Source organism: Leptodactylus fuscus, chromosome 6, assembly GCF_031893055.1.
Source record: "Leptodactylus fuscus isolate aLepFus1 chromosome 6, aLepFus1.hap2, whole genome shotgun sequence".
Classification (NCBI taxonomy): domain Eukaryota; kingdom Metazoa; phylum Chordata; class Amphibia; order Anura; family Leptodactylidae; genus Leptodactylus; species Leptodactylus fuscus.
Genome location: NC_134270.1, coordinates 35,153,280 through 35,166,051, shown reverse-complemented (window position 1 = coordinate 35,166,051; position 12,772 = coordinate 35,153,280). Strand labels below are relative to the sequence as shown.

At 42.0% G+C, this 12,772-nt stretch overlaps 1 protein-coding gene across 4 annotated transcripts in view; it reads left to right on the top strand.

Annotated features, from left to right (window-relative positions):
- The window catches only part of ZBTB16 (zinc finger and BTB domain containing 16), a 138,097-nt gene that overhangs the window by 113,643 nt on the left and 11,682 nt on the right, over nt 1-12,772 (top strand). For all 4 annotated transcript variants that reach the window (XM_075279709.1, XM_075279708.1, XM_075279710.1 and 1 more), the window contains one exon: nt 330-416. In XM_075279709.1, coding sequence (XP_075135810.1) covers nt 330-416 — 87 coding nt within the window. The remainder of the gene's footprint in view (nt 1-329; nt 417-12,772) is intronic.

The following is a 12,772-nucleotide window of genomic DNA, read 5'->3' as shown; positions in this document are numbered from 1 at the left end:
ACTTTATCTGTGAACCCCTGTGTCTATGGATAAGACTGTCAAGTTTAAGACAATTGACAGCTGTGCCCTTTCGAGGTAAAGAGTAGGCAATGATTTATATATGACAGATGCCCGGGAGTGCTGAGGACTCCTGGTGGCGCACTCGGCGGTGTCCTAGGAATACATATATAAATATGCATTATGTGAGGTTACCCCACTTGATCCATGTTCTTAACGTATTGCATTGTTACTATATAGTAAATAACGCAAGGGGAAAGGAATTTAATAAAAAGTGTGATTGTAAGAGAAAATGGTTTTTCTATATAATGTTTTTTTTCTTTCCTCGACAGCTGGAGCCAAAGCCTTTGTATGTGAGCAGTGCGGAGCACAATTCTCTAAGGAAGACGCATATGACGCTCACCGGAGGACGCACAATGGTTAGTCGACTCTTTAGATATTTACAGCTTTTATTTGTTCAGCGTACTTTAACAGGACTTAACTGTATAGTTACTATAGATTTCCCTTGGAAAAGGTTTACAGGTCTCGTCCTGTCTTTACGAAAAAAAACCCCTTCCATTTGTGATGTGAAAAGGTCTTTCTAAAGTTCTAACCGTAAATGTGCTTTCAGTAATATTCAGTTTCTACTGGAGGAAGTTGAACGCTGTCTTCTGCCATGACTGGCAGTGCCATAGAGACTATGCGTGCCTGACCAGCCCCATTCAGAAATAGGCGGAATACCCCATCTGCAGATGCAATGGTTTCCAACTCTACGTCAGTGTTTGTGCAGATCGAAATAGATCACTGCGCCAACACTTGTGCCAGCCCAATTCAAGGCCATCAGGGCTGTTGCATGCACAAAATTACATACTTACACTATTTGGTTAAGCACTCCGCGCCTACGCCGATGTCCTACTCTATTGCGCAAGCGCCAGATTTCCTGCAACCTATGGATGACCTTGTAGGCATCTTTCACGTCAATCAAAAGGTTGACCAAGACGCTGGAAATGTCCACTGGACATATAACCCTTCATTTATATACAGCAAATGAGTTTATCAAAATACGTCTCATAAGGTATAGGGTGCCACAGTTGACTAATGGATATAACTTTGGAAAGATCTTTTTAGGACTCGCATGGTGGGTGAATTAGTTTTACGGAGATAAATCTTGCTTTTAGGATCCCGTTAACAAAGAACAGCCTTTAAAGGAATTAGCACATGTTTTAAGGTTATGCCCTATTCTCACAGTATCGTAGAGAAGGAATAGAGTGGCATTGTGCCACATTTTGTTCTGGTACTCCATTAAGATGGGGGAATAGGGACCCGGTGAGGGATTCTATGATTGTACACCTATCGATTGGTTACTGACCTGCTGGGTTTGCCAGGCAGGGTGGCATTGGACCTCTGACTACCGCTCAGTAGTCGCTCAGCCTTTGCCTCACGACAAAGTAATGGTGCAAGTTTTATTGCTTTAGTAATAAACGATTATTCATGCGCTATCATTATTGCATCAGTCATGACGTAGAAGTTGGCACCTTCTACTGTGTCTTCTTCACATTAGTTGGGGTACAGTTAATCTCCAGTAGTGATCTCGCTCATGCCTGTCCGTCTCGGACTGTACAAGTTTATTCTGCCTACTTCACATTATTTGAATTCTGCGGTGAAAAAAAAAAATCCCAACTGTAATGCGCCTGAGAGCGAGAGAGAGCGTGCCTGGCACATGTTCTTACATAAATAACATGATAGCAATTGGCTGACCGCTCGGCATTCATCTGCACAGGCGTTGTGTTTGACAGGCACTAGGTGGCAGTAGAGATAACAGCCTGAAACGTGCCGCATGCTGTGCCAAATGTGAAGTGGTAGAATGGATTAGAGAATCATAACACTCCATCTCCCAGTGAAATGATGTATGTGAGAATAGTAAGAGCAGTCAAACATTGATGAGGGACTGGATTTCAGGAAAAGTACGGTGCCTTTGCCATTGAATATTTTATTATAGAAAAGAATGACTTTTGTACTGGTTTCACATTCTTATATTACTTTTTATTTTTATTTCCAAAGCCAAAACTACTGTATATAAGTTTTAAATTAAACATATATTGGATTCTTACTTGGCTATGGTCCCTAGGACTGCAGATGGTCAACCTGTCCTCTCCCGTATCCTCAGTTTCCAGCATTGGCTTGTCCATTATTCTGCTCACAGGCCCCATCGCCGACATCCCATTTAAATCAGGTGACCACCCTTTGGAAGAAGTGATGGTATGGCCCACACAGAGCATTGATCTCTTTATCATCTAGTTTCAGATTAGATGAGGAGTCTGGATTAGAGCAAGCCTACATCTATAGAAGGTCTGTACTTGGTTCTGCAGGATGGACCAAACTTCTCCATGAATCTCAGAGTCCTTGCACCAGTTGGGCCATATGATACCCATTATTCTAAGTATTTTAGGTACTTTTCTGTTCCAAATGAAGCCTCTTGGTTGACTTGCCTTGGATCAATACTTGGCACCAAATTTTTGGTGCATTTCGAACCAGAGCCCAAGTCTTGTTTGCGTCCACACCTTCTTTGTAAACTCTTTTTACAACAAGTGTCTAAAACCCATAGTCCATTTAGTGCTCAGAATGTACACCAGATTTTTTTTACACAGACTGAGCCACAATTCCAGCACCTTTAGCTTTATAAATCTCCCCATTGACCTTAGAACATAGACACGTGACCATTGTACAGGATCAGGATGAATGGAGGGACTTAAAAAATCACCTTCAGGCTCATTTGAGTAAAGGTCCAAGGAAGCACCAAATGTCCCGTAACTAATAGACTCCCAGCAGCCGTTGCTTTCATTGGCCTGACTTTCAGAATATCGATCAGGGCTGATCTATATCTGCTATAAACCCCATCATTTGCATAGATTTCTCTGGGTTAGAATAATGTAAGCGTCCGTTAATTCTCTCTATTACATAAACTCTTGGTAGATTCTGACTCCATGTAGTATAAGGTTATGGCGAGATACTGCTGAAGACCTCGACTCTATTCTGCTGCATCCCATAAAAAGGTGATGTATTGGCTTCATTGATTTCCCCATAAGTAGGGACATCTGTACTTACAGAGATATAAGATATGGCCCACCAAACCTGCTTTCTATTTTTTTAGTTTTTGTCCAGTTTTTTGCACTTCTCTAATTTCCACGTGTTCTTTTCCTAGTAATGGTTAAACCGTCTGCTCCTGAATCCTGCCTTCATCTGTGCAGCTCCTACCCATGACCTTGATCATGTACCAGTCTGACTTTTGCAGCTTGTGGTTTCATCAGGAGCCACCAGGTTTCTATACAGTATCACATCAACGTCCAAAAATAGGCTAGAACCGGTCACCAGGACAAGACCACTCTAAATGAGCCTTGCAAAAGTCTCCATCTGTGATAGTGCGACTTTATTTACAACGCACCTGTGTATACCACAGTATGAAAGTATCTTGGTGTGCATTAAGCCAAATCCACCCCTACCCCATTCCTAGACTGGAGCCATACTACAAAGCAAGGGCTAATGGCGCTTGATCTGCCCCATGAGTAGGTAGAAGTGCGGTTCCTTCCTAGCAAGACTAGAGTACGTCAAATAGGACATTTCTTTATATTGAAAGTTATTGATGATATTTTTCTTAATTTCATAGGTTTTTTGAATACCCTTGACCTAGCCAAAAAGTTGGCAAGACTTTTATTGTAGCATTGGGGATTGTCCAATTTTGGGCAGTTCCTCAGAAGAGTCAGAAATGATCTTCAGGATTATCTGTGGAGCATCCAGCTTTCACTTTTATGGAACTACTTGGTAAACGACATTTGCATGATAACTGGTCAGAGGACTATCTATGTAATCCCTTGTATCAACTGGAAAAGGCGCACTTCGGGTGTTTGGAAATGGGTTTTGTAAGGGGTTGGTTGGGACTGATATTGATTACCTTGGCCTCTGTACTACTTACCCAACATGGCGCCATACATTTTATAGTGGCTGTGTTTGATACTGCATTTATTTCAATGGGGCAGAGCTTCAGCATGATCATGGGTCCGATGGGTGAGATGTCACTGGTTTGAGAAGAGGATATGGAGCACAACCCAATGCTGGAATACTCTTAAAAGTCTAACTTGTAGGCATCTTATATTCTTATGTTCGGTGGATCTGCGTTGAGTTGGCCATACCCTATTACTGTCAGCTTTACAAGATATTCCTCATATACATTGAATACATCCAGTCAATTGTACATGTGCTAGGAAAGGGACACCAAATACCTTCTGGCTGTGTCTTCTCACTCTTGTAGGAGAGCTGATCAGAAGAATTGGGAATCGTGAAATTCGCCATGTCCCATCATCTTTTTATTTTTTTTTTTTTACCCCCAATATATGGCATATGAAAGTCGCCCGAATCTATCCTATACATTAGCTTGTTGGTCGATTACTACAGTGTTGAGCAATTGGTGTAATGTGTATGGGCCATCCGTAGACATGTTGTTGTTCTTCTTTCACCGACCTCCGTCACTACTAGGAAAAAATGGGATCTTCCGTGTTGTAAAATCTCTCTCGGCTCTCTATCGTGTGCTGAATCTCTCCCATACACATTATCACCCTGATTGTCAATTTAATGAAGAAAATAGAGCTATATACAACGCTAATAAAGATTGTCACATTTATGGTAAATGGATACATTGAATTAACGATTCACGCTTTAAAGTTTCTGCCTCCGGTGTGAATAATGCCCGATCCGCCATAATTATTGCCACTCACAGAAATTAAAGTGTCCCTTCTGCATTGATCTTCTCCTATACATAACTTTGTCTGTAGCTTTTTACGATGCCCGCCCTCCTCCATTCGTAATATCCCCCTCCACACAAACCCCACATATTTTCCCATGACAATGCCATTGGTTAGGGATTAGCAATTTGGCAGATTTGACCTTTCACCTCTAGTCCACAAAAGCAACATGGTTATAGAAGGAGAACCGGTTTTCCCTTTACGTTACCATTGTAATATTTTAGATTTAACCCATTCTGCGTTGGTCAACCTGTAGACCTCATCCTAGGTTGGTGTATTCCTAGAATTTTTCGGACTCCGATAACTTTTTGCAGGTGTAATTTTTTGCCGATTCTTGAGCGACTGTAATTTATAGAGTGGCGAATGTCTTCTTACCCATTGTCTTGTCGCTTGTCATTCAGTGTGTCCAGGATTATTCAGAATGGTGGGTTTTTGGTCGTAGAATAGTGCGATACATAAAATAACAGAACTATTGATCTTTCCATAGTGACACTTTTTCACACTGCGTTCCCGAATAGTTCCCTTTTAGAGCTTTAGGATTGATTATGGGCTTTGTCCAGTCATGGGGTCATCTCGTGCTCTGACCTAAAGCCCTGCTTCTTTGTATATAGAGGGTCTGATCAGCATGCAGACACAAAGCTCCCCCCTCCCCTCGTCTTTATCCCACACTTATTTTTCTTCAGGAAACAAGGGAGATGAGAGGGAACAGAAGGGGATATTCCCTTTTTCCCTCCTTTTTAAAGCTCTGGGGGAAAATCTTATTTATAATCCTTGTCTACAACTGTATTCGGTCGGAGCTGCTCGGAAATACATTGGTGGTATGGAGAACTGAGCATAACCTACATAGGTTTATAATAGTCTAGATGAGAGGAAGAAAAAAATCAAGAAAACCAAAGAAGTACCAAATAAAAGGATTTGATGTAATGCATTGTGAGGGGAGACAAAACCGTCCTTATGTGTCCTTGTATTGGAAACACGCAACCAAAATTGTTCATTTACAACCCAGATATAGCCAGATGGAGCAGCGCGCTTATCTGAATAGCACATATTTCTTATAAGGAGTCCATTAGATAAGGGCAAGTTCACACGGAGGAATTTGTTGCTGATTTTTGAGGCAGATTGAGCATCTAAAATCCATGTCAAATTTCATCCTGAATTCATCTCCCATTGTATTGTACTTAGAATCCCCGAGTGCGAAACACTCTGATTATCCCCAATGTGTTGAAGGTGGATCAGTGAGTAAAATCTGCAGCGGAAAGTGGAAAGGAATTGGAGAGAGAAATCTGCCTCAAATTCCTCTTCCGCCATGTGAGCGGGCAAAGATACAAAGACATAAGGTCGAAGCTAACCTAGTCCAAAGTTTTTTGGCAAGAAGTAATAACTGAACGTTTTCGATGTAACCACTTGTGTGTGTGCATTGGGCAAAACCAATAGTTTTTTAGTCCCTAAAATGAGCTATTTTTAGAGAAGAGCGAACAGTGAAATATTTGAGATTCGATATTAGTTTCAAGTGGAGCCTCAATATTCGACTACTCGATCGAATATAGAATTCCATTATAGTCTATGGGGTCCGTGCGCTTTAACTGCACAGCACTTGCAGTTGCGCTGATAAAAAGTAAGCTCCCTCGTAACCGCAAGCTGCCAGCTCTTCCGACTAGCAAAGATGAGCCTGCGGCAAATGAATGCTGGTTCTGCTGCAGGCTCGTCCTTGCTAGTCAGGAGAGCTGGCAGCTTGCTGTTACGAGGGAGCTTACTTTTTCTCATAGGAATGAATTGACCAGCATTGATTGACCAGTGTACAGCATTCGGCCAATCAACACTGGTTCTGCTGGAGGCTCGTCTGTGAGGAGGCGGAGTCTAAAATCGCACCACAATGGAGACTGCTGTGGTCCGATCTTAGACTCCGCCTTCTCACAGACGAGCCTCCAGCAGAACCAGTGTTAATTTGGCCGAATGCTGTACACTGGCCAATCAACGCTGGTCAATTCATTCCTATGAGAAAAAGAGCTCCCTTGTAACTGCAAGCTGCCTGCTCCTAGCAAGGACGAGCCTGCTACAGAACCAGCGTTGATTTGCCGAATGCTATATGCTGTATTCGGCCAATTAACGCTGGTTCTGAATTGAATATTTACTGCGACTAGCTAGTAGTATTCGATCGAGTATGAATATTTTGAATACCTTAGTATTCAATCGAATATCTACTCGATCGAATACTACTCGCTCATTTCTAGCTATTTTCTATACTGTCAGTTGAACTTACCAATTTTGGTGGGTTGGGCATCCATCTAACGCAGAAGATCCCCTCGTAACAGATTTTGTTGGTAGGAAGAAATGGATCAGGCAGATTGAAAACAAAGGACTGGTCATGTTGAAATTCAGAGAAGATAATCCACCACCAATGCTGTTTGGCAGGGGCTCAGTTTGCCTATCCTTACCCATTTGAGATCTCACATGGGTGCTCTTGTGAACTTGTGTATGACAATGACAAAACTTTATGTAAAATGCATTAGCGAAATGTTAATCATGTACCATTTATAGATATACATTGAACATCGTGAAAATAACCAAATATAGCCCAAAATGTAATGGATATGCGTAAAAAGACAAACCTGCTAATGTCTGCACTGAGAAGGACAATAGTTTCCTTGTTTGTTTGGAGCCACATCTGAGAACCATTGGCGATTTCCTGGCTTGCAGAGTGACGAGACGTCATTCTCATTGGACAGAGTGGCACAACTGGAGTCAGAACAATGAGACTGGAGCCCAGGTGGCACGTCTTATTCATCTTCATGCACATGGCAGCTGTTTCTCTGCAGCCTTTCTGGTGGAATTATATACATCTTTTATGTTAAGGACAGTTTGTTACACTTCATACCACATATGACAAACTAGTTCAGTGGTCTTCAAAAATATCCCTGCCGGTTTTTAGCCTTTGAAACCGTTTCACCGGTTAACGTGATGCGCTATTAGAGATGATCCGCTTCACACTCTTCTAGGTAGACGCCATAGTAAATGTTGCCCCTTTTTAACCCTTCAGAAGTCATAAAGGTTAAATGTTTGTTACATTAGGATGGCAGCCTCTCTGGTGTCAAAGGGTTTAACGTCTCTCTGTCACCGCTTCATTCAGCCGTCCATGGGGACGTCCCTATCACGATTGTTCGTGGCGGCCCCTCTCTTTGGAACCCATTGGGGAGGCAGACAATGGACAGAGGAAAAAGAATGAACCTTGGCTTGTCCCTGTTTGAAAAGACTAGGGACAGTGAGGTCAGGGTGAAGGGGGTGTGACAAATATGGCCTCTCATTCACAAGGGACAGGTCTTTGTGCTCACGCTGGCCAGATGGCCTCAGGAATAAATTAAATCCAGTCTAGCACAGGGATGCCGCCTGAGAATGTGTTATTGCCTATTTTAAGGTCTACGGAGACTACTTTATTTCCCACCTATCTTCTTATAATGTCCCCTATCTTGGTCATACTTTTAGACTTGGTTCCATAGTTGACGTTTGGAATGATCATTTGTAAGGATACATTTTTTCCTAGTTTTAGATGAGAAAACCCATATGTAAATCAGAACCTATAGTGTCAATGTATAAACCTATACTAATGTATTATGAGATGAACCATGTGTATTACTTCTTAAGCAGTTTGCATCTACACATTCAGGATGGCCTCTTGGTCAGGACGCGTCCCCGTAAGATCTAACTTTTTGTACGGTAGACTCACATGGTAAGCATTCTCCATTTCCAGCATGCTTTATAGGAGGCTTACCGGGTGAATTGCTTACATTGCTCACACTGAGACTTCAATCATGCTGGCTGGAAAGCTTTCTTTATAAGGGTTGCGAAAATATGAAGCACTCCACAGTACAAGCAGAGAACCTTATTGAGGCATCCCCGTGTCTTGGTCAAGTAAATCTTTCGGGCAAGGTGAAGTCAGGATCGTATTAACCTACCAGCACGTAAGACACTACAGGAAGGCAGGAGGACCCTGAAATGGCTTTGGAACTTTTTATAAATACTATCTTCGTAGGTTGTAGGTGACCAATGGCTGGAGATATATCATTGAACTTAATGGAAGATAAGACGCTAGTGTCTGCAGTAAGCTTTTGCTCACCTTTCGTCATGAAGCTCTGGGGTTCTTTTTGACCAAAACGGTCTGCAATATGGTGCCCAAGTCTTCATAATCAGACTGTGTTCATGACCAATTCTTGTGGCATATGGTTTGCGTGTTTGGGGTATGTAGAGTAGAAACTTCAAAGAACCATTTTCCGCAAAGTTTGCCATGGTCTTCTGTCCTGTTAATATCCACCATATGGTACATTCAAATTTTTGGGGTTGAAAATTTTCCAATTGAAAACTTTTTGGGTTGAAGTGTTAAGTGTGCTTTTAAGAACCATGTCCAAACTGGAAGTCCCCAGACTAGAGGACCGTATGGCGTGTAAATATCCCAATGTCAACTGTGTTTTCAACCAGTGGTATCTGCAAATAATATAGCTAGAAGTGTGAACATATGAAAAACTATAGTTTGTTTTTTTTTGAAATGCCTGAGTCTTATTTTCCATGCATTACACGCACAAGCCCATATACAGTGAGAATCAAAGGAAAAAATAAAGGAATACAGGATTTCACAGAAAGGAGACAACATGGTGTTAATAAAATATATTACTAAATGTATTATTGGCACCAATACTACCAGAAAATCAAAAGTGGTCTGAAAGTTTTTGTTACACTTGGAATGTGAAATTTCTCTCTTCTTTAGGATTTCTGCTAAATAATCTCAACTATAATGCAAGCCTATAAGGATTATAGATTTGGAATATGGCTAAAGCAGCTGTCAACAAAGGCTCTTCCGAAGGCTCGGTTCACACTGTGTATTGAAGACTAGGACCTCGGTCTCTGGCAGCGCTTCTGTTGACAGCGGCCTTTCCTTGCATTATCCAAATACTAATGGTATTCAGTGCACCTGTCTCCCGTGATCATGAAGTCCTAACATAAGTGTCACTATATAAATTGGTGCTGTCCAGGTTTTTCCACCTTGCGTCACAACTTGACAGGACATCCAAGATCTGCTGTATCCTAGGTTGATATGTAGATGTCATATTCGGCATTCATTTAGTTGACCCTAGGAAGAAAGTGGAAATCCTTCTTTACGGTATTGCAACAGTTAAGGCTTCCTATATACACCGCACTAGTAGTAAATTGCTATGCTATCTAGTGCATCAGTTGCATATATAGATTTCTTTTTTTTTTTTGCCCCGTAAACACTGCCAGAAAAGGGAGGGAGGATATGGAGTGCAAGGGGTGGTAAAAGAAAAGGTACTCTGCAGAAGTCAGACTGCCCCCCTTAACACTTCCACCCGTCCCCTCTCCCTTCCTCAGTATGAATCTGCTGTATCTCATTCCAAACACTAATTCCAGTTTAATTGCCACTGGCCCCGAAGCCTCTTCAATAGGAGCTAACAAATGGTTTGCAGCCCGCAAAGCTCCGTCAGGCTGCATTTTAAACGAGGCTCCCTCCGTCCGGCTCGCATGCCAATGAGCTAGCAGAGAAACGCCATGTTTACTAATTACCCGCTCTGACTTCACGCCACAGACTGCGAGCTGGCTAGAACGTCTCAACTATATCGCTTTGGTGTGACAAAAGAAATTGTAGCCATGAATAAACTGAAGTACTTTTCCTCATAACCCTTGAGATACCTACTAAAGCTGAGCAGTGCCACGTATTGTATTTGTGTCACCAACAGTCCGAAATATTCCGATTATCTTCGGGGATATCTCTTGTCTAACTATACCCTTTCAGCAGCCTTGTATTGTATTATGGCTCATATGTCACGGTTAACGTGTGATTTATCCTATAGGCAGGTATTAGTATGCTGTTGCACAATGCAGGTTAAAAATCGGTTTTATAGAATTTTACAGTTCGTGATCAGTTCAGCATCTATAAATGTAAAGTTCAATGCCCCAGCTATCTGGTAGTGCGGGCGAATGTGCTCCTCTGCACAAAGGCAGACCTTCAGACTGCAGACACTAAGCCAGTTCTGTTCGTGTTGTAGAAAATGTCTCTCGTGGTGGCTTTTATCATTGACTCCATAAACACACACAACTTTTGTTAGTCAAGTTGTATATGATCAGCTTTGCGTTATACTCCATAGTCTGTAGAGAAATAGAAGATCCAAGGTATTACATGGATGACTCCGAAGAAGAGCTTTTTGGTTCTTATCAGCTAAAGTGGATGTAGAGATGTTGCAAACTCAATGCAAATGGAATGGTGCACCAGACCCCGATTGTCGGTAAAATTGATTTCCCTATACTAGCATCGAAAAATTACAATGGCAAAAATTTCACACATGAACCAACTATTGGGGATAAACGTTCATGAATGAGAACAGTACAGCCCAGTCAAGAGTCACAATGGTTTACTTATGAGCCTACATATTAAGGGCTAGTTCACACGGGGCACGGGACCTCGTATTTTGGTCTTGATTTTGATGCCGCGTCAGAATAAGACCAAAATGTGACTGTCACGGCTTCCGACAGTTGCGACTTCCTGCTCCAGAGTAGGCCCAAATGAATGGGCCTAGTCCGGAGGGTGCTGTTGGGAGGCGGACACTGGGGCTGGATCAGCCACGGAATCCGCCTGAAGAAAGGGCAGCTCTCTTCTTTTTTCCGTGAGACGGAACCTACCGCTCACGGAAAAAAGGAAGCTAGCGGTCTACATAGACCTCTATTGTGAGGGGGTGGATTTGGCGGCAAAATCTGCCCCCTGTGAACGAGCCCTAACTGGACGGTGTATATAGTCACTATCACTATATAGTATAGTATATATAGGGTGTATATCTGTATATTATATATAGTCACTCTAGGTGGCTTGATGCACATAGGGGTTTGCAGCTCAGCATGTTTGGAATTTACCCGATTCTTAAGCCTTGCTGTCACCTGCAGATCAGTAAATGTTAAGTAGTCAAATACATGGACACATTCCCGAACTGAGTTGCCAAATCTATCCCTCCATTCCCAGCCTGGGGTATTCCCTTCTTAGGCATTAAGTTGCATCCCCCATCTTTGAGACCCTCCTATTGTCAATATGGCTAACCATTCTGTCCCTCATGGAGATGTAGCCACTGCTAATGGAGCCTTCTCACATGTGGTTGAAACTCCCCTAGACTTGAATGAAGAGTCCCAAAAGTAAAGTGGCAGACCCATATGCCTTAAATCTTGACGCTCCCCCGACCCCGTCAGTGTATTTTGTTTTCAGCAGCTGCCATTTCTTTCTAAGCAAAGATAAATGTATACACTTTGTACGGTCGATGGCGATAGGGCCCGGACATAAAAAAAGATCTCCTCGTATTCTTCCTCCACTTTGTTTTCGGAGCTTTTTACTTTCTAATTAAAAAGAAAAAGTTTAATTTCCTGCAAAATGACTGGTATCCATTACTCTCCCCTCAGTCGCTCGTCCTTGTGGCCGTGTGGCCTATTGTTCCCGGTACAGTATAGGCCTCTCACGCCGACACTATTTTGGTTACCGTGGAAATGAATAGCGAGCCTATTCCAGGCCTCTCTTTGCATCCTGTATAAAATGTCTTTAAAAGCTGCTTAATTTGTAATCTTCTTCTAAAAGAGAGAAAAAGCCATTAAGACGTCAGTTCCCTGAATAAGCCTTGTGTCTGTGTGTGTTTATTTTAATTTATTGAATACAAATTTTCGGAGCTTTTTTTTTCCCTAAAAAGATCTAGAGAGGGGAAAAAAAAAAACGAAAAAAAACACCCGCTGAATAGCTAATTCTACAAAGCGGCAATTCTGGGTAATTTCACCATGAATAGTTCAGGATGAACATTAATTGTCAACATACACCCTCTTGCGATAATGCAATTTTTATCTCTTAAATCGTTTGCGAGCGGCAATTAATTGCATCAAATAATAGTATACATTTAGCATAACAGAAACAATTACATTTCTCTGGATGGAGAATAATGTAAGCACAAAAAAGCGCTTTTCGGGGCGGG